The sequence below is a fragment of the Haliotis cracherodii genome, unplaced genomic scaffold (genome assembly GCF_022045235.1).
Source record: "Haliotis cracherodii isolate W230 unplaced genomic scaffold, xgHalCrac1.p SCAF_12, whole genome shotgun sequence".
Taxonomy (NCBI): Eukaryota; Metazoa; Mollusca; class Gastropoda; order Lepetellida; family Haliotidae; genus Haliotis; species Haliotis cracherodii.
The window spans coordinates 13,075,001-13,095,434 of record NW_027266267.1 but is presented as its reverse complement, the minus strand read 5'-3'; the positions used below and the strand labels follow the sequence as shown (position 1 = coordinate 13,095,434).

At 42.2% G+C, this 20,434-nt stretch overlaps 1 protein-coding gene and 1 pseudogene across 1 annotated transcript; both read left to right on the top strand.

Annotated features, from left to right (window-relative positions):
* Window positions 1-2,040: 2,040 nt before the first annotated feature.
* Window positions 2,041-4,843, top strand: LOC139457567 (uncharacterized). Its single transcript, XM_071238941.1, has 5 exons — window positions 2,041-2,188; window positions 2,652-2,676; window positions 3,282-3,313; window positions 4,108-4,200; window positions 4,605-4,843. The coding sequence occupies exons 1-5, from the start codon at window positions 2,041-2,043 to the stop codon at window positions 4,841-4,843; spliced, it is 537 nt and encodes a 178-aa protein (XP_071095042.1).
* Window positions 4,844-15,986: 11,143 nt separating this feature from the next.
* LOC139457046 (uncharacterized) lies at window positions 15,987-20,316 on the top strand (annotated as a pseudogene).
* Window positions 20,317-20,434: the final 118 nt, after the last annotated feature.

The window sequence follows — 20,434 nt, the reverse complement described above, 5'->3', positions numbered from 1 at the left end:
GCCATGTTCACAAAGGGCAGTTTATGGGTGTTAACTCATTGTGTTCAACTTAATCAGGACTCATCCAAGCACTGAACAGCAATTGTCAAGATGTTCTTTGTACTACAACAATGAGCCAGAATTCGGAGTTTTAAATAACGCATCGAGCATACTTATCTTGTGAATAATAGAAACAGTCGTAATAATGAGAACTCATTATTACGCTGTTGTTTTCAAGCTACAGGATGAAGGTAATAACATCGGAAATACTTCCCATTGCATACATTTCCCGAAAGCCACGTAACCGCTATTTGTGGCTTGAGGATTTCATTACTGAATTTATAAGAGGATATATACCTTGGAGCTTGGAACAAATGAATTTCTTGACAACATATTTTGCGGCGTTAAAGGGCATTCACATGGTACAACTAGTTGCATCGTGTGGTCGTGTTCTATTTTCATGCAACAAGTTGTACACATGCAACCTATCAGAACGCGTATCAAAATCGCGTGATATACACATCAACTTGTAAACAAAAAATGGCGACTCCGAATCACGTAAGTAACTGCTGCTTTTTGGTATCCACGGTTTCAACACTCAAAAAGGGAACTATGAAAAAGTGGTAGGTAGAATAACCCTGAATATAATTGTCAGTTTTAACATTTGCATCGCTGCACACATCTGGATTATTCATTTCACAGTGTTACTGGAAACGGAAGGTTACATGACTGTAGACTATAGAGTAGATAAGACCCATTACGTTTCTAAAACTCAAAATACATCACGAACACACTTCATACGTTTTTGGATTCTGCGGTGAAGTATTTACCATGTTATACAGAGCATAAGTATAAAAAGGACTTCTGAAAATAAAGCTCAACGAAAATGATGAATAAAACTTCCTAAAGTCATGTCATTAGTACATGTCCAACACAACTATGACATAGGGCAGGTATTGAGTTAATTATTGAAAGTCCATCACAAGTGATTGAAAAATGCTTACATTTGTAATGAATTTATCCCACATTTCGTGAAGTGTGAAATATGTTACAAAATTTGATTTATTGTGACGTTGACCTCATATGGATATTGCTGAGTGCGGCGTAAAACAATAAACAAACCAACCAACCTTATTTGGAGATCACCTAAAAGTTGATGAGCTTTGAGATGATGTGCATTAAGTTTAACATGTTATCAATATGTACTTGTTTAACTGATATAAGGTATGTTCTGATGTCAATAGAACCTGGTAAACTTACACATTGCATTATACTGTAGTGTTGATGGAGCCAACTAGCCAACACACACTAGTCGTCAGAGAAGGGACAGACGTCACCCTCACATGTTACTCTGGACAAGGGAACAATCTCATGGCAGTGACTTGGTTCAGGGGTGGTGTCCTTTCTACAACAGTCTTCAATGATGAAAAAACTGAATGCAACGTCACACAGGGACAAATTGTTGAGAAAGGCGGAAATACGCATTTTGGATGCAATCGAACATCGTCGACCATTGTGATACGGGGTGTTCTCCAGGGAGATTCAAAAGAATGGACTTGTCAGTCTCAGTTTGGAGATCACAAAAGCATTAGGATGGAAGTACAAATAGGTATGATTAATGTGAAGCATGTGGGAGGGAGCAGTTCGTGTGTGTGTGTGAGTGATGTGTATGTGTGTGTTTGTATGTGTGTGAGTATGTATGTGTATGCATGTGCCTGAGTGTGTGATTGTGTCTGTGTGAGTGTGTATTTATGTGTGTTTGTGTATGTATGTATGTTTGTATGTACGTGTGTGTATGTCTGTATGTGTGTGTACATTTAAATGTGTCTGTAAGTGATTGTCCAATAGGTCATCAATTGTTATTTAACTGTAACTAATATTAACAAGTCTTGAACAAATGTTACTTATGACTCTTACTGCCATACACTATCTACCTTGTTTATTGCGTTCTGTCACCATATTAATTTTACTTCTCATCTTCTACCCTTCTTCAAACAAATCAACATATACTGACCATAATCTTCCACCGCAGTTTCTAGTTCAACGTCAACCACAACAATTATGACATCTGTCACACAGGTTAACCTGACAGACAGAGAGGAGACGGATGACACACAGTGGTACATCATATTGCCTGGGGCACTGGGTGGACTTGCTGTGGTATCTCTGGTCATATTCCTGGTGTGGAGAAACCGAACATCAAGGAAAAGTAACTGTTATTTTTAGGTTTTATTTATTAACAAAGACGTTTTGTGAAAGTAATTTTATGGCAATGCTTCTGAAAGCAGCAAGCAGGAAACATCTTCAAGACAAGCTGCTTATTAACGATGGCCTGTAAATAATCGAGCAGGGCAGTAGTTGACAGTAAATCAGCTAAGTCATCTGACCTCCATGTTTCACGTTGTTGTTCTGACAGGCAGTGGATACTTGGTAGCAATTCCGTCTCAGGCAAATAAAAACTCGTCATTTCTTGTACCTCTTGTAGTCAAGTAATCACGTTACAGGACCTATGATACAAACCTCAGACTCTAGATACAAACCTCAATGCACTATTCATAAAATGGTTATTGACAAAGATGAGAGACAATACTGTTTTACGTCAATTTGGCATTTCTTGTAACTCTCTAGTGAACTACTGTTTCTTGTTCTTGTATTGATTCTTCTTATTTTAGGAAACCTACCACGATCAATACAGAAGTAAGTAACTTCTTGTCATAAACTTGATAACATCCCTCACTAATGTTGAACATTCCATGATATTAGTGTACTGTTGCTACGTAATATGATGCCTCCTCCATGCCGTTTCACCACTCTGGAGAGTAACTCGTATGTAAAGTGCTTGGAGGGGTTGTGGTTGGTTGGTTGGGTGGTTGTTTAACGCTGCACTCAGCAACATTCCAGCTATATGACAGCGTTCTGTAAATAATCGAATCTGGACCAGACAATCCAGTGACTAATATATTGAGCATCGATCCACGCAATTGGGATCGATGACATGTATCAACCAAGTCAGCGAGCCTGACCACCCGATCCAGTTAGTCGCCTTTTACAACAAGCATAGTCACCTTTTACGGCAAGCATGGGTTGCTGAAGACCTATTCTACCCCGAATCGTCATGGGCCAGGGGTTGTGGTAGCTTTTTGGCTCTGAAAATGCCGAAAACAATAATATGACCCTTGGCAAGTGTTGTAGGAAAGAAAACTTGAGAGAAAAAACGGCCTCAGCTTATGTGATAGTTATTCGTGTATCAAGTATAAGCTTAACATGTGACACTTAATGTTTTTTTAACATGTTCTTTTCAGAAATCGATCGGATTCAGAGGAACACATACTTGGTAATACAATGTTCCATTATTTACAAAAAATACATGTTTTGTTTGTTTGTTGTTTAACGCCGCCCTTAGCAATATTCCAGCTATATGACGGCGGTCTGTAAATAATCGCGTCTGGCCCAGACAATCCAGTGATTGACATCATGAGCATCGACACACGCAATTGGGATATGATGACATGCATCAAACAAGTTTGCGAGCCTGACCACCCGATCCTGTTAGTAGCCTTTTACTACAATAAAGTGTGATGAGGTATGGTAGTGGTGTAGATAACAGATGATAGCAGAACAGTTTGTCAGCGTCCAAATTTTGGCACAGTAGTCCCACGGCTCATATTACATCGGGGGCACGGGTGGCCCAGTCGTCTAAGGCGCGCCGCGATTCACTGTTCAGAGTTGCGTCCCTTGGGCACGCCAGAAACCTATGATTGTGGTTTCGAATCCCTGTTCGCCCCGACTGTGTGTCTAGGTTTGTCAGCACCATACCCGTCACCGAAGTAGTAAATATCTGAGACCTGCATCACTTCGGGCTTTCCTCCCACATTAAGCTGACACGCCGTGGTATAACTGGAATAATGTTAAAAGCGGTGTTAAACACAACTCATTTATATTACATCGGGTTCTTTAGTCTATACCGCAGATAACCCGTATTGAGCGTCAAAAAAAGGAATCGAAATATTACCCCGTTGTTCATTTCAGAGGGGATGGGTGGTGGCAGATTAAGCCTAATCCAGATAAACACCCATCTATCCCAACCATCTGCACCTTCTGTATAGACATGTTACTTGGTGTTGTCAGAGATGCAGGACAACCCGACCTATTGGACGTCCATGGAAGCTGCCAAAAGCACGTCGTCACAATCAGAAGATGCCGAAGAACATGAAAAAATTGGTAAGCAGGGATGCCTGTGTCTGTTGACATTTAGTTATCTCGAACGTGTCCCAGTAGTTGTCGCTAGCGTGATCGAGATACCAGAGTAGTGAGTGAGATTGGGTTTAGGCCAACAAACGTTTTAGGCCAACAAACAATATCACGGCGGGGAACACCAGACATGGGCTTCACACAATGTACACATGTCGGGAATCGAACCCGGATTTTCGGCGTGATGAGCGAACGATTTAACCACTGGGCTACCCGCCACCAGAGTAGAAAAGGTGCTAGATGTAGCAAGTACCTTAACGTGGAAGTGTTGGTCACAATGTTAACATGACAGTTATTTTACATGACCCTATGATACAAACCTCCGACGCTAGATACAAAACTCAATTGATTATTCATCAAATATTTGACCACAGAGATGCAAGACAATCCTGTTTACTGGAAATCCAGCCACGCTGACAAGGACCACTCCACTCAACTCGCAGATGCAGAGAAGGAAGACAATCCTGTTTACTGGAAATCCAGCCACGCTGACAAGGACCACTCCATTCAACTCGCAGATGCAGAGAAACCAATTAATCCTGTTTACTGGACCCTAGAAGCGGATTGTGATGGGCCACCCCACACAGCTGGACAACGCAGAGAGGAATGCTGATACTGGTGCTTTCTGGTGTTCATCTCATCAGAACCGGTCGTACTGGTATTAAGCATGTACTCCTTTAACATGTAATGTGAACATATTAGTCGTTCAGTGAGAAAACGACACTTATAGACAGCATTGTTAATCTGATGCGAAGTTGAACATTGACGTGTATGTTTCTTGTATTGAACAATCACTGAATTCAAATTCTTGTGTTTTTTTTGTTTAACGCCGCACTCAGCAATATTCCAGCTATATGACGCGGCCTGTAAATAATCGAGTCTGGGTCAGACAATCCAGTGATTGACATCATGAGCATCCAACCACGCCATTTGTGGTCGATGACATGCATCAACCAAGTCAGCGAGCCTGACCTCCAGATCCCGTTAGTCGTCTCTTACGACAAGCATAGTCGCCTTTTACGGCAAGCATGGTTTGCTGAAGACATATTCTACCCTGGATCTTCATGGGTCGAACTCAAATTTGATAGTACCCGGAGAGATTCTTACTCTTACTGGAGAGACATACAGATATGCTTCGGGGCACCATCACTATGTGCTGATCTGGCACATAGTGTTTCTTGTATATATATATATGTATATCTACTGTATAAAATAAACTTGTATATGCCGCAAGCCATTGTTGATATCATATGTTTGAAAGAAACACTGTATTGTTCCAGCCTTTCTTGCTCAGCCCCCTAGCATCTATGGACGTGAAACAAGGAACAAGGAAATAATATATGTGTATGACACCGACTTGCTGCACTGGAGATAAAAAAAAACACCCCAAAAACATTGCTTGAAAATGTAGCAGTGAGCTCACAAGATACTATTGATTTTTTTTCCTTTTGACATTTTCCTTTTTGTATTTCTAAGCAGTATATATAAAATATTGTCTTCATATCCGTATTTGATAACAGTCAGGATATGATGTGCCGAAACAATCGACAGAGTATGTGACATTGTTTTAAGTCCGCTTTAAAGAGAACAGCGGATACTCCTGCAGCCGCGGATGAAGTATTCACACAACGGAGTAAGAGATCTTCTGTTAATCCCACCAGCACGCAGACTGTATTTATACTGCGTGAGTCGCCCTTGCGTGATGCACGAGGAATACGTTCTCTGCCGCTGTTGCACGTGCACCACGCTACGATTCGAGCTGATTGTAAACAATGCATGGTACACGGCTCATCATAATTTCGTCGGGTCCTGAACTAGTATTTTATCAATCGCTTGCACATTGACAATACATGCTGACGGGGATTATAGGACGTATAGAGCCCTTAACAAGGATATGTATGGTTGGTTCCTCATTTGTTTTTCTCGTCAAAAGTGATTCTTATTTTACATATGAACATTGTAAAAGGTAACCCGCTGTAACCCAACACTATATACATATTTTTCTTTACCTTATGCAAATATTTGTAAAACAATATTTGATAGTTTCACACCTTACCGTCATTTCTGAGGTATAAAATTAGGCGTCCTCTAATCAAACGATGCGGGTTCGAGCCCCTTTTTCGACATATGTTTTCCAACAAAATTTGAGATCATTCACTTGTCAAATATAAAGAAAATAGCTCAGTCTACTCAAAGTGAAAATTACTTGAAAAGTTGGTTCAGGATAGTGTATAATTGAACAAACAACTGTCCATTCCTGAAAAATAATGGAGCGTTTCAACAATAGAATGACGTCACAGATGTGTTTTGAGTCATGCTAAGATGGGATTCACGGGCAGTCGCGACAAGCGGGCGCTTGGTTAAGGGAGGTAACTCCGTACATCTAGTCTCGGCATCGTCATATTTGGTCTACTTGTTCATAAAATTCCCGATATTTTGTTAGTTGTTCAGTTTTAGATGTATTTGAAACCCTGAAAGTGTGGCATGACACGTTTGTTTGTTTGTTGTTTGACGGCGCACTCAGCAATATTCCAGCTATATGATGGCGGTTTGTATATGGACCAGACAAGCCAGTGATTGATCTGATGCTTTGTTTGTTTGTTTGTTGTTTAAAGCCGCACTGTGCAATATTCCAGCTATATGACAGCGGTCTCTTTATAATCGCGTCTGAACCAGACATCATGAGCATCGATCCACACAATTGGGATACGACGACATGCATCAACCAAGTCAGCGAGCCTGACCACCCTATCCCGTTAGTCGCCTTTTACGACAAGCATAGCCGCCTTTTACGGCAAGCATGTATGAATGATGCACTGAGATATTATATTGTTGACAGTCCCATGGCCTGCAACCCGTGCTTGTCAGGGGCGACAAAATGAATCGGGTTGTCAGACTCGATGACTTGGTTAATTGCCTGGCATCGAACTCCCGTGAGCATTGGTCACAATATAAATCCCCGAAATTGTCTGGTCCAGACTCAATTATTTACACCTGGGATATTGTGACTTTAAACACAAAGAAACAAGCAAAAAATATTGTTGTTTGATCAAGGAATTAACATTTGGTGTTGGGTGACGTAAGCTTGCGAGGGGAGTAGTGATTGAGTGAGTTTGGTTTTACTCCGCGTATAGCAATGTTCCTGCAACATCACGGCGGGGGACACCAGAAACGGGCTTCACACATTGTACCCATGTCGGGAATCGAATCCGGGTCATCGGCGTGACGAGCGAACGCTTAACCACTAGGTTACCCGACCGCGAGTATTTTCATTGCATAGAAACGCAACGGCCATGCTCTCACTGGCAATCCAACATGTGTTCTCTTCACGTATAGTGGAGAAGATTTTACAAACGCTTCACAATTGAAACGTATTACCGTATTCGACATAGGGGACTCTTAAAAGAATATTACTTTGGTGAAAAAAACAAAGTTGAAAGCTCAATTTCGTGGTTTATGCAGACAGCCTGAAATATTAATGTTTGTATACGACAGATATATTTTTCCAGAATTTAATTGCCCATAATTAAGGGTGCATGTTACGCATGGTACGTCATTAAGTAATGTGGAATTAAAAACCTTGCAAACGTGATATTTATCATGTTCTGCGATAATATCCGGGTTGTATTCGTTTTATGATGATGGATTGTTCCTGTCGCCTCCGAGACTAAAAGTGTCTCCGAAAATATAAGTTTGATAGAAACAAACAGCTACATTTAAATTTAAAAGGAGCCACAGAAATTGGAGATTACCTGAACCTGTGGAAATCTAGACTTGCTTCAGAAAGTGCTCGGCGAAAAGGGAAATACTGTGATTCGTGGATTGTGAGACAGAAAAGCAGGTCCCGCCCTGTCTGATGTCAGAATTATTTCCATTTTTCATGAGAGCAAATGTCAGTTGGAGGATCGCTGTAGAGGTGCATGGGATCCTTTGTGCCAAGATATAGAGAATCCCACCCGAGTGTCTTTTGATATCAAATATATCAACGAGTGTTGATATATTTGATATCATAAGATACGAGGGTGACACTTTATTTATCATCCAACATCATTCTTCCAACTTTTTTAATTTGTAGACAGTAATTAGCAGTCTCTTCAGTGTAAAAAGTACTGCTAACAGCTTCAGTAGCAGAGCCATTGGTGATGTCATTTGATTGTGACGTCATGGTAACATTGACATCACAATGGTCTACAAAGCATTGTGATGTAATTTCATTGCACCTTGATCTCATCCAAGCGATATCTCCCGTGGGGGCCAGTTTTGGATGATAAATTAGCGCCACTGTGTATTCATGCATCCATAATTGTATGGACATTTGTTGTAAAATATTGTAACTATGATTCACTATTTATCGACGTTATGTAAATGATTTCTCAATCCAGTGCTATTTTCGTTTGACTTGCAAGTCGATAAACACAGACTTGTTTAACCTGCGCTGGTGCGGAGATTCTACCTCGTGGGCGTTACACCTACTATGGTAGAGTCCAATGAGGAATGAGGGGTGGTTAGAATGTACACGCAGAGCACGCACTTAATATGGCCACGTGACAGCTTCGCTATGCACCTGTCCATGCATGTCTCAGTCACATTTACATGTCTAATGATATGGTTCACTTGGATAATGGACTCGATAAGACTTACTTGTACATAATCCATTCCCTTCACCCCTGTTAGATAACGAACTATACTGCTCATGCATATTCATAAGGGTCAATGGTCAGGTAGAGTGTTCGTTTTCTGTGTTTAATAGTATACATTTCGAAATGTTGTGTGTCATGTCGCAACCGAAACTATCAGTGTCATATCAGGTCAAAATGTGCCGTTACCCCCGTAATCACAAGTACAGGGGGTGCATGACGTATATGCAGTAAAGTACGCTTATAACGAACTCAAAGGGACTACTAATGTTATTTCGTTATAACCGTAGTTCGTTATAAGCATATATACAGCATAACTACATCAAATAGTCGGGACCAAAAAAGTAAGTTCGTAATATCCGTTAGTTCGTTATAAGCATGTTCGTTATAACCGTAGTTTACTTTACTTATATTAGATTTGATAGTTTAAGCTTGGTGGAACGAAGTATACCGAACGAGTGACAATAACGAGCAGAATGATAAGCATATAGTTATTACAGAATGTGATAAAGAACTTCGGAACTTTACGAACTGGTTTTTCTTATCAGAGCTTGTCAGAGTTGCATCCCTTATCCGTATCAGGATCAGATTAATTGCGGTTAAAATCCCAGTTAGCTCTGATAATGATCCTTGGCCTGTATAAAGTTGGTACGCGTTCCCGTGGTTAAATGTGGTAGTTGGTAGATGTCTTCGGCCTGTATCACTTGTTGAGACGCCTTGACTGACGTGGTGTTGTTGGTAGAGTGTCTGCCCGGAGAGCGGAAGGTTGGTTGTTCGATCCCCAGCCTGGTGCCCATACAGGGAGATTATTCACCACGGCCTGGTGCCCTTAGAGGGGGCTTCTACATTACAGCCTGGTGCCGTTAGACGGAGATTATACAACAGGGATATTTAATTCCATGTTCTGGTGCCCTTAGAGGGGTATTATACATCACGGCCTGGTGCCCATACAGGGAGATTTACGTCTCTGGCCTGGTGCCCGCAGAGGGAGATTATACACCATGGCCTGGTGCCTTTACAGGGAGATTAAATGCCACAGTCGGGTGCCCTTAGAGGGGGATTCTACATCACGGCCTGGTGCCCATACAGGGAGATTAAACTCCATGGCCTGGTGCCCTAAGAGGGGGATTATACACCACGGCCTGGTGCCTTTACAGGGAGATTAAACTCCACGGCCTGGTGTGTTTAGATGGAGATTATACATCACGGCCTGTGCCCTTAGAGGGAGATTTAATTCAACGGCACGGTGCCCTTAGAGGGAGATTAAACTCCACGGCCTGGTGCCTTTAGAGGGAGATTATACATCACAGCCTTGTGCCCTTAGTGGGAGATTAAATTCCACAGCTTGGTGTCCGTAGGGGGGGATTATATACCACGGCCTGGTGCCCATACAGGGAGATTAAATTCCACGGCCTGGTGCCTTTAGAGGGAGATTATACATCACGGCCTGTGCCCTTAGTGGGAGATTAAACTCCACGGCCTGGTGCCCTTAGAGGGAGATTATTCACCACGGCCTGTTGCCCGTATATATATATATACTGTAAACAATATACTTGTATATGTCGCAAACAATTGTTGATATCATATGTTCGAAATAAACATTGTATCGTTCCTTGTAGTGAGCCCACTGAGAGAGAGAGAGAGAGAGAGAGAGAGAGAGAGAGAGAGAGAGAGAGACAGACAGACAGACAGACAGACAGACAGACAGACAGACAGACAGAGAGACAGAGACAGAGGGAGAGGGGAGGGAGGGAAGGAGGGAGCGAGGGACGGAGAGAGGGGAGGGAGGGAGAGATAGAGGGGGAGGCAAGGAGAGAGAAAGGGAGAGAGAGAGAGAGAGAGGGAGAAGGAGAGAGGGAGGGAGGGAAGGAGACAGAGAGGGAGGGAGGGAGGACAGAGACAGAGGGAGGGAGGGAGGGAGGGAGAGAGAAAAAGGGAGGGAGAGAGAATGAGAGAGAGAGAGAGACAGAGATAGACAGAGACAGAGACAGACACACACACACACACATACACACAAACACACACACACACACACACCAAAATGCCTATATTTTTCATTTAACCCTTTAAGTCAAATACAGAATACAGGATGGATTGACCTGGTATTTAAATCCGGGGACAGGACCTACCATCATCGGATGGCCCTGATGATAAAGAACTTAGTATAGCGGGGACGAAAACTTAGAAAAGCCAAAGTCCTTATTGACAGATTACACATTTTAATCACGACATAATTAATGAAAATGAAAGCGTGTTTTTATTAATCATAAGTTTCGTTCTAACACAGGACGCGGAAGGTACATGGCCTGGTGCCCGTAGAAGGGGATTATTCACCACAGCCTGGTGCCCATACAGGGAGATTAAACTCCATGGCTTGGTGCCCTTAGAGGGAGATTATACACCACGGCCTGGTGCCTTTACAGGGAGATTATTCATCACGGCCTGTTGCCCGTAGAGGGAGATAAAACTCCACGGCCTGTGCCCTTAGAGGGAGATTATTCACCACGGCCTGGTGCCCATGCAGGGAGATTAAACTCCACGGCCTGGTGCCCATAGAGGGAGATTAGGCTCAATGGCCTGGTGCCTTTAGAGGGAGATTATACACCACGGCCTGGGGCCTTTACAGGGAGATTAAACTCCACGGCCTGGTGCCCTTAGAGGGAGATTAAGCTCCACGGCCTGATGCCTTTAGAGGGAAATTATACATCACGGCCTGGTGCCCATAGGGGGAGAATATACACCACGGCATGGCGCTCTTAGAGGGAGATTAAACTCCACGGCCTTGTGCCCTTAGAGGGAGATTATTCACCACGACCTGGTGCCTTTACAGGGAGATTAAACTCCACGGCCTGGTGCCCTTAGAGGGAGATTAAGCTCCATGGCCTAATGCCTTTAGAGGGAGATTATACATCACGGCCTGGTGCCCATAGGGGGAGAATATACACCACGGCCTTGTGCCCTTAGAGGGAGATTATTCACCACGACCTGGTGCCTTTACAGGGAGATTATTCATCACGGCCTGTTGCCCTTAGAGGGAGATTAGGCTCCATGGCCTGGTGCCTTTAGAGGGAGATTATACACCACGGCCTGGGATCTTTACAGGGAGATTTAATTCCACGTTCTGGTGCCCGTAGAGGGAGATTAAACTCCACGACCTGGTGCCCATACAGGGAAATTAAATCCACGGTCTGGTGCCCATTGCCATTGTTGCTAAGGGGGGGGGGGGGGGGGGTAGGGAGAGGGAGAGAGAGAGAGAAAGGGTGGGAGAGAGAACGAGAGAGCGAGAGACAGAGATATAGACACACACACACACACACACACACACACACACACACACACACACACACACACACACACACACACACACACACACACACACAAAATGCCTATTTTTTTCATTTAACCCTTTAAGTCAAATACAGAATACAGGATGGATTGACCTGGTATTTAAATCCGGGGACAGGGCCTACCATCATCGGATGACCCTGGTGATAAAGAACTTAGAATTGCGGGGACGAAAACTCAGAAAAGCCAAAGTCCTTATTGACAGATTACACATTTTAATCACGACATAATTAATGAAAATGAAAGCGTGTATTTATTAATCATCAGTTTCGTTCTAACACACGACGCGGAAGGTACATAGAGGGCAATTTGTAGCACACATTGCAAACATACTTATAAGACACATGTGACATTGCGTATTGATCGTGTCGGCTAGTTTGGATGTTGAAACATCATGTGTCTTCGGGAAAAATGGTTTCACGTGGTCCTTCTCAGCGTATTTCATGACATAGTGGCTGGAGATGAGCGTAAGTAGATTGGTTTTCGTAAAGCTTAGTTGTTACAGAGATGTCACGTTTCAAATATTCCGTTCCGGTCATGCTTTGTGTGTCGCATTGTCGTCGTCATTATATTGCTCACTCAGTCTGTGGCTCCAGCACAGGCAGGTATTGTTGATATAGCAACTACACCAAGCCCGACATTTGAAATAGTTCTGGAATGTATAAGAAACAAGTTGATTGTAAAAGATATAGAGTGAGTGAGTATGGTTTACCCGGGTCTACTGCTTTAACCACTATGCTACCCGACCGCCCGTTAGAGATATAGATACAGTTTCAAAGGATCCGACTTTTGTTCAAGAAATTTACAAGAGCACCTTTTTTTAAGAAAACCTTTTCTGAACGGTACAGTCGACAGACATTCAGAACATATCCTGTGTGTATTTTAAGCCAGCTTCCATCCCACCGTATTGCAACTACAACTGTTAAGAATGAGTGAGATGAGTTTAACGCCGACTTGAACAGTATTCCAGTTATATCACGGCGTGTCAGCTTAATGTGGGAGGAAAGCTCGAAGTGAGGCAGGTCTCAGACGTTACCACTTCGGTGAAACCCACGAGCACGGGTATGGTCCTTGTTTAACATAGAAACATAATCGGGGCGAACTGGGATTTGAACCCACGACCATAGGTTTCTTGTGTGGCCAATGTTGACTATCCCCAGTGCCTCGCTATCAGTAACAATGTGCTCCTTGGTATGAAGGTTCTCCTGTGGAGGTATTGGCTTTGGTAGGATCGGTTAAAATATTAATAGTCGCACCCACCTTGCATATCGGGTACCCATTCTCTGCTGGGTAAACAGAGACACATTAAAACTAAGTCACTTGCCCAGGGTGACACCACACGTTTTGACACCAGTGTTTCGGGTGCATGTACGTGTTCGTGTTTCCACCATCTGGTCATCTACCATCGGAAGAGTGAGTACTACACTAAAATAAATATACACATAAAGTCACCACAATTTACAAAATGTTACAAAATACTAATAGGATGCTATCACAGACTCAATTTCAACTAAGCACACACATGTGTCAGATGTTCCACGTGTAGAGAGAAAGTAGCGGGATTGCACACGCCGTATAAAGATAACGTTATGTGTCGTTAGCTGCACAGTCAGTACCAGGGAAACCGATGAAAATATTTTAGAGCTGGTATTAAGTGAAGCAGCTACAAATCAAGATTAACATATCCAGATATAAATTAATATAAACTGTAAACTACGGTTATAACAAACTCAAATGGACCGCTAAGTTTAGTTCGTTATAACCGCAGTTCGTTAAAAGCTTATGTACAGCACATATATACACATACACATATACAGAATATGGACGGGACCAAAAAAAAGTTCGTTATATCTGTCAGTTCGTTTAAGCGTGTTCGTTATAAACGTAGTTTACTGTACAGTAATGTTGTACATGTTATTATAGTCCAGCCACTAAATATTAACCTTCCAGTACGCTAAATGTTGTTTACTGTCATGCGTTATTGAAAAACCAAACTATTTGTTTATCTTTCCAATACGAGAAATGACGTCACTGCCAAATAGAAGAAGCATTACCTCTTTACCTTTCGAATGTGATATAACTCGCAATCGAATTTTACTTACGAATCAATCAATCTGTCAAATACTATTAAATCTATGGAGTTTTCTGAGCGAGTGGATCAACATTTCATGTCATTTCCTAAACATTGGCTGATTTTGACATTGATAGTAACACAAAGGTGTGTGCAGTACTAAATGACGTGTTTATCACATCCCAAGAGTCATGTTCACAAAGGGCAGTTTATGGGTGTTAACTCATTGTGTTCAACTTAATCAGGACTCATCCTAACAGTGAGCGGCAATTGACAAGTTGTTCTTTGTCCTACTACAATGAGCCAGAATCCGAATAACGAATCGAGCATACCTATCTTGTAAATAATAAAAAATAGTCGTAATAATGAGAACTCAAAATATGCGTAATTATTACGCTGTTGTTTTCAAGCTATAGGAAGAGTGAGTGAGTGAGTGAGTGAGTGAGTATGGTTTTACGCCGCTTTTAGCAATATTCCAGCAATATCATGGCGGGGGACACCAGAAATGGGCTTCACACATTGTACCCATGTCGGGAATCGAACCCGGGTCTTCGGCGTGACGAGCGAACGCTTTAACCACTAGGCTACCCGACCGCCCTAGCTTTAGGAAGAAGGTAATAACATCGGAAATACTTCCCATTGCATACATTTCCCCGAAAGCCACGTAACCGTTATTTGTGGCTTGAGGATCTCATGACTGAATTTATAAGAGGATATTTGCCTTGGAGCTCAGGTGAATTCCTGGACAACATATTTTAGAACTGCGGCGTTAAAGGGCATTCACACAGTACAACTAGTTGCATCGTGTGGCCGTGCAAGTTGGACCACCCTTTCACGTATGCGACTTGTTGGACGTGAATTGTATGAAACAGGACATGTTGTATTTTCATGCGACAAGTTGTACATATGCAACCTATCAGAACGCGTATCAAAATCACGTGATATGCACGTAAATTTGTAAACAAAAATGGCGACTCCGAATCACGTAAGTAACTGCTGCCTTTCGATATCCACGGTTTCAACACTCAAAAAGGGATCTATGAAAAAAGGGGTAGGTAGAATAACCCTGAAACTAATTGTCTGTTTTAACATTTGCATCGCTGCACATATCTGAATTATAGTGTTACTGGAAACGGCAGGTTATATGACTGTAGACTATAGAGGAGATAAGACCCATTACATTTCTAAAACTCAAAATACATCACGAACACACTTCATACGTTTTTGGATTTTGCGGTGAAGTATTAACCATGTTATACAGAGCATAAGTATAAAAAGGACTTCTGAAAATAAAGCTCAACGAAAATGATGAATAAAATTTCCTAAAGTCATGTCATGAGTAAATGTCCAACACAACTATAACATAGGGCAGGTATTGAGTTAATTATTGAAAGTCAATCAAAAGTGATTGAAAAATGCTTAGATTTGTAACGAATTTATCCCACATTTCCTAAAAAGTGAAATATGTTACAAAATTTGATTTCTTGTGACGTTGACCTCATATGGATATTGCTGAGTGCGGCGTAAAACAACAAACCTAACAACCAACCTCATATGGAGGTCACCTTTAAGTTGATGAGCTGAAAGATGATGTGCATTAAGCTTAACATGTTATTAATATGTATTCTTTTAACTGATATAAGGTATGTTCTGATGACAATAAAACCTGGTACACTTACACATTGCATTATACTGCAGTATTGATGGAGCCAACCAGCCAACACACACTAGTCGTCAGAGAGGGGACAGACGTCACCCTCACCTGTTACTCTGGACAAGGGAGCAATCTCATGTTAGTCACTTGGTTCGGGGGTAGTGTCCTTGATAAAACAAGCTTCAATGATGAAAAAAACGAATGCAACATCACACAGGGACCAATTGATGTCATAGGCGGACAGAGGCATTTTGAATGCAACCGAACATCGTCGACCATTGTGATACGGGGTGTTCTCCAGGAAGATTCAAAAGAATGGACGTGTAAATCTGAGTTTCACAAAGATCACAAAAGCATTAAGTTGGAAGTACAAGCAGGTATTATCCAAGTGAGGCATGTGGGAGGGAGTTGTTCATGTGTGTGTGTGTGTGTGTGTGTGTGTGTGTGTGTGTGTGTGTGTGTGTGTGTGTGTAAGTGTATGTGTGTGAGTGGGTGTTGGTGGGTGTGAGTGTGTATGTGTGTATGTGTAAGTGTGTATGAGTGTGTGGGTGTGTTTGTGTATGGGTGTGTGTGTGTGTGTGTGTGTGTGTGTGAGTGTTTGTGTATGTATCTGTGAGTGTGTTTGTGTGTGTATGTGTGTGCGTTTGTGTGTGAGTTTGTTTATGCATGTATGTACGTGTGTATGTATGTGTGTGTGTATGAGTGTGTATTTGTGAGTGTGTTTGTGTATGAGTGAGTGTGTGAGGGTATGTTTGAGTGTATGTGTAAGTGTGTATGTGTGAGTGGGTGTCGGTGGGTGTGAGTGTGTATGTGTGTGTGTGTGTATGAGTGTATGAGTGTGTATGTATGTGTGTGTGTGTGAGAGTGTGTATGTGTATATATGTGTGTGTATGTGTGTGTGTATGTATGTATCTGTCTGAGTGTGTATGTATGTGTTTGTGAGTGTGTGTGTATGTATGTGTAAATGTGTATGTAAGTGATTGTCCATGTATGTATGTATGTGTGTGTATGTATGTGTGTGTGTGTGAGAGTGTGTGTATGTATATATTTGTGTGTATGTGTGTGTGAAAGTATCTATCTGTCTGAGTGTGTATGTATGTGTTTGTGAGTGTGTGTGTATGTATGTGTGTGGGTGTACATGTAAATGTGTATGTAAGTGATTGTCCAATAGGTCATCAATTGTTATCTAACTGTAACCAATATTTACAAGTCCTGAACTAATGTTACTTATGACTCTTACTGCCACACACTATCTACCTTGTTTATTGCGTTCTGTCACCATATTATTTTTACTTCTGATCTTCTACCCTTCTTCAAACAAAAAAACCATATACTGACCATAGTCTTCGACCGCAGTTTCTAGTTCAACGTCAACCACAACGACTATAGAGCCTCCATCAACAACAGCAACTACACAACCCCATTCAACAACTACAACAACTACACAACCCCCATCAACAACATTGTATTCTACTGAATCAGTGGCTTCAGTGACCAAGGGACTCTCAACATCTGTGTACAGTCCCAGCTCCAGTGAGCAGAGATTGACATCTGTCACACAGGTTAACCTGACAGACAGAGAGGAGACGGATGACACACAGTGGTACATCATATTGCCTGGGGCACTGGGTGGACTTGCTGTGGTATCTCTGGTCATATTCCTGGTGTGGAGAAACCGAACATCAAGGAAAAGTAACTGTTATTTTTAGGTTTTATTTATTAACAAGGACATTTTGTGAAAGATATCCGGGTTACTCCCTTGTGTGATATTATTGCAATGCTTCTAAAAGCAGCAAGCAGGAAACAACCTCAAGACACGTTACTCCCTTGTGCGATATTATTGCAATGCTTCTAAAAGCAGCAAGCAGGAAACAACCTCAAGACACGTAGCTTATTAACGATGGCCTGTAAATAACCGAGCAGGGCAATAGTTGACAGTCAATCAGATAAGTCATCTGACCTCCATGTTTCACTTTGGTGTTCTGACAGGCACTGGATACTTGGTAGCAATTCCTTCCCAGTGAAATAAAAACTCGTCATTTCTTGTACCTCTTGTAGTCCAGTAATTACTTTACAGGACTTATGATACAAACCTCAGACTCTAGATCCAAACCTCAATGCACTATTCATAAAATGTTTAGTGACAAAGATGCGAGACAATAATGTTTACGTCAATTTGGCATTTCTTGTAACTCTCTAGTGAACTACTGTTTCTTGTTTTTATATTTATTCTTCTTATTTTAGGAAACCTACTACGATCATTACAGAAGTAAGTAGCTTCTTGTCATAAACTTGATAGCATCCCTCACTATAACGTATCCAAGTGTACTCAGGAGAGTTAATCATATGTAAAGTGTTTGGAGGGGTTGTGGTTGGTTGGTTGGTTGGTCGTTTAACGCCGCACTGAGCAATAGTCCAGCTAGATGACGTTCTGTAAATAATCGAATCCGGACCACACAATCCAGTGATTAATATATTGAGCATCGATCCGCGCAATTGGGATCGATGACATGAATCAACCATGTCAGCGAGCCTGACCTCCCGATACCTTTAGTCGCCTTTTACGACAAGCATAGTCGCCTTTTACGGCATGCATGGGTTGCTGAAGACTTATTCTACCCCGGATCTTCATGGGTCAGGGTTTGTTGTAGCTTTAGGCTCTGAAAATGCCGAAAACAATAATATGACCCTGGCAAGTGTTGTAGGAAAGATTACAGTTTATATTTTATCTCGAGAGAAAAAACGGCCTCAGCTTATGTGATAGTTATTCGTGTATCAAGTATAAGCTTAACATGTGACACTTAATGTATTTTAAACATGTTCTTTTCAGAAATCGATCGGATTCAGAGGAACACATACTTGGTAATACAATGTTCCATTATTTACAAAAAATACATGTTTTGTTTGTTTGTTGTTAAACGTCGCCCTCAGCAATATTCCAGCTATATGACGCCGGTCTGTAAATAATCGAGTCTAGACCAGACAATCCAGTGATTGACTGCATGAACATCGACACACGCAATTGGGATATGATGACATGCATCAAACAATTCTGCGAGCCTGACCACCCGATGCCGTTTGTAGCCTTTTACGACAATGAAGTGTGATGAGGTATGGTAGTGGTGTAGATAACAGACGATAGCAGAACAGTTTGGTAGCGTCCAAATTTTGGCACAATAGTCCCACGGCTCATATTACATCGGGGCACGGGTGGCCCAGTCGTCTAATGCGCCGCGATTCACTGTGCAGAGTTGCGTTCATTGGGCACACCAGAAACCTGATTGTGGTTTCGAATCCTGGTTCGCCCCGATTATGTTTCTGGGTTTGTCAGCACTGTACCCGTGCTCGCGGGTTTCCCGAAGTGGTAAACGTCTGAGACCTGCATCACTTCTGGCTTTCCTCCCACATTAAGCTGTCACGGCATGATGTAACTGGAATACTCTTAACACAACTCACTCACTCAATCATATTACATCGGGTTCTTTAGACTATGTCGTAGATAACCCGTATTGAGCGGGGAACAATGAATCGAAATATTACCCCGTTGTTCATTTCAGAGGGGATGGGTGGTGGCAGATTAAGCCTAATCCACAAAAACGCCCATCTATCCCAACCATCTGCACCTTCTGTTTAGACATGTTACTTGGTGTTGTCAGAGATGCAGGACAATCCGGCCTATTGGACGTCCTTGCAAGCTGCCAAAAGCGCGTCGTCACAATCAGAAGATGCCGAAGAACAGGAAAACATTGGTAAGCAGGGATGCCTGTGTCTGTTGACATTTAGTTAGTTTGAACATGTCCCAGTAGTTGTCGCTAGCGTGATCGAGATACCAGAGTAGTGAGTGAGTTTGGTTTTAGGCCAACAAACGTTTTAGGCCAACAAACAAAATCACGGCGGGGAACACCAGACATGGGCCTCACATAATGTTCTCATGTCGGGAATCGAACCTGGATCTTCGGCGTGACGAGCGAACGCTTTAACCACTAGGCTACCCGCCCCTGATACCAGAGTAGAAAAGATGCTAGATGGAACAAGTAACTTAACGTGGAAGGGTTGGTCACAATGTTAACATGATAGTTCCTTTACAAGACGTTATAGATACAAAACTCAATTCATTGTTCATAAAATCTTTAATGACAGAGATGCAAGACAATCCTGTTTACTGGAAATCCAGCCACGCTGTCAAGGACCACTCCACTCCACTCACAGATGCAGAGAAGGAAGACCATCACGTTTACTGGACCCCCAGCCTCGATACCGGGGACAACTCCACTCAACTAGCAGATGCAGAGAAACAAGTTAATCCTGTTTACTGGACCCTAGAACCGGATTGTCATGGTCCACCCCACACAGTTGGACAATGCTGAGAGGAATGCTGATACTGGTGCCTTCTGGTGTTCATCTCATCAGAACCGGTCGTACTGGTATTGAGGATGTACTCCTTTAACATGTAATGTGAACATATTAGTCGTTTAGTGAGAAAACGACACTGATAGA

Bases quoted from the DNA above. Each gene is read 5' to 3' on its own strand.
- LOC139457567 (XM_071238941.1), top strand. From the start codon at position 2,041: ATGACATCTGTCACACAGGTTAACCTGACAGACAGAGAGGAGACGGAT. The intron at 2,189-2,651 runs GTAACTGTTATT...TTCTTATTTTAG, and splicing joins AAACCGAACATCAAGGAAAA to GAAACCTACCACGATCAATA. The intron at 2,677-3,281 runs GTAAGTAACTTC...TGTTCTTTTCAG, and splicing joins CTACCACGATCAATACAGAA to AAATCGATCGGATTCAGAGG.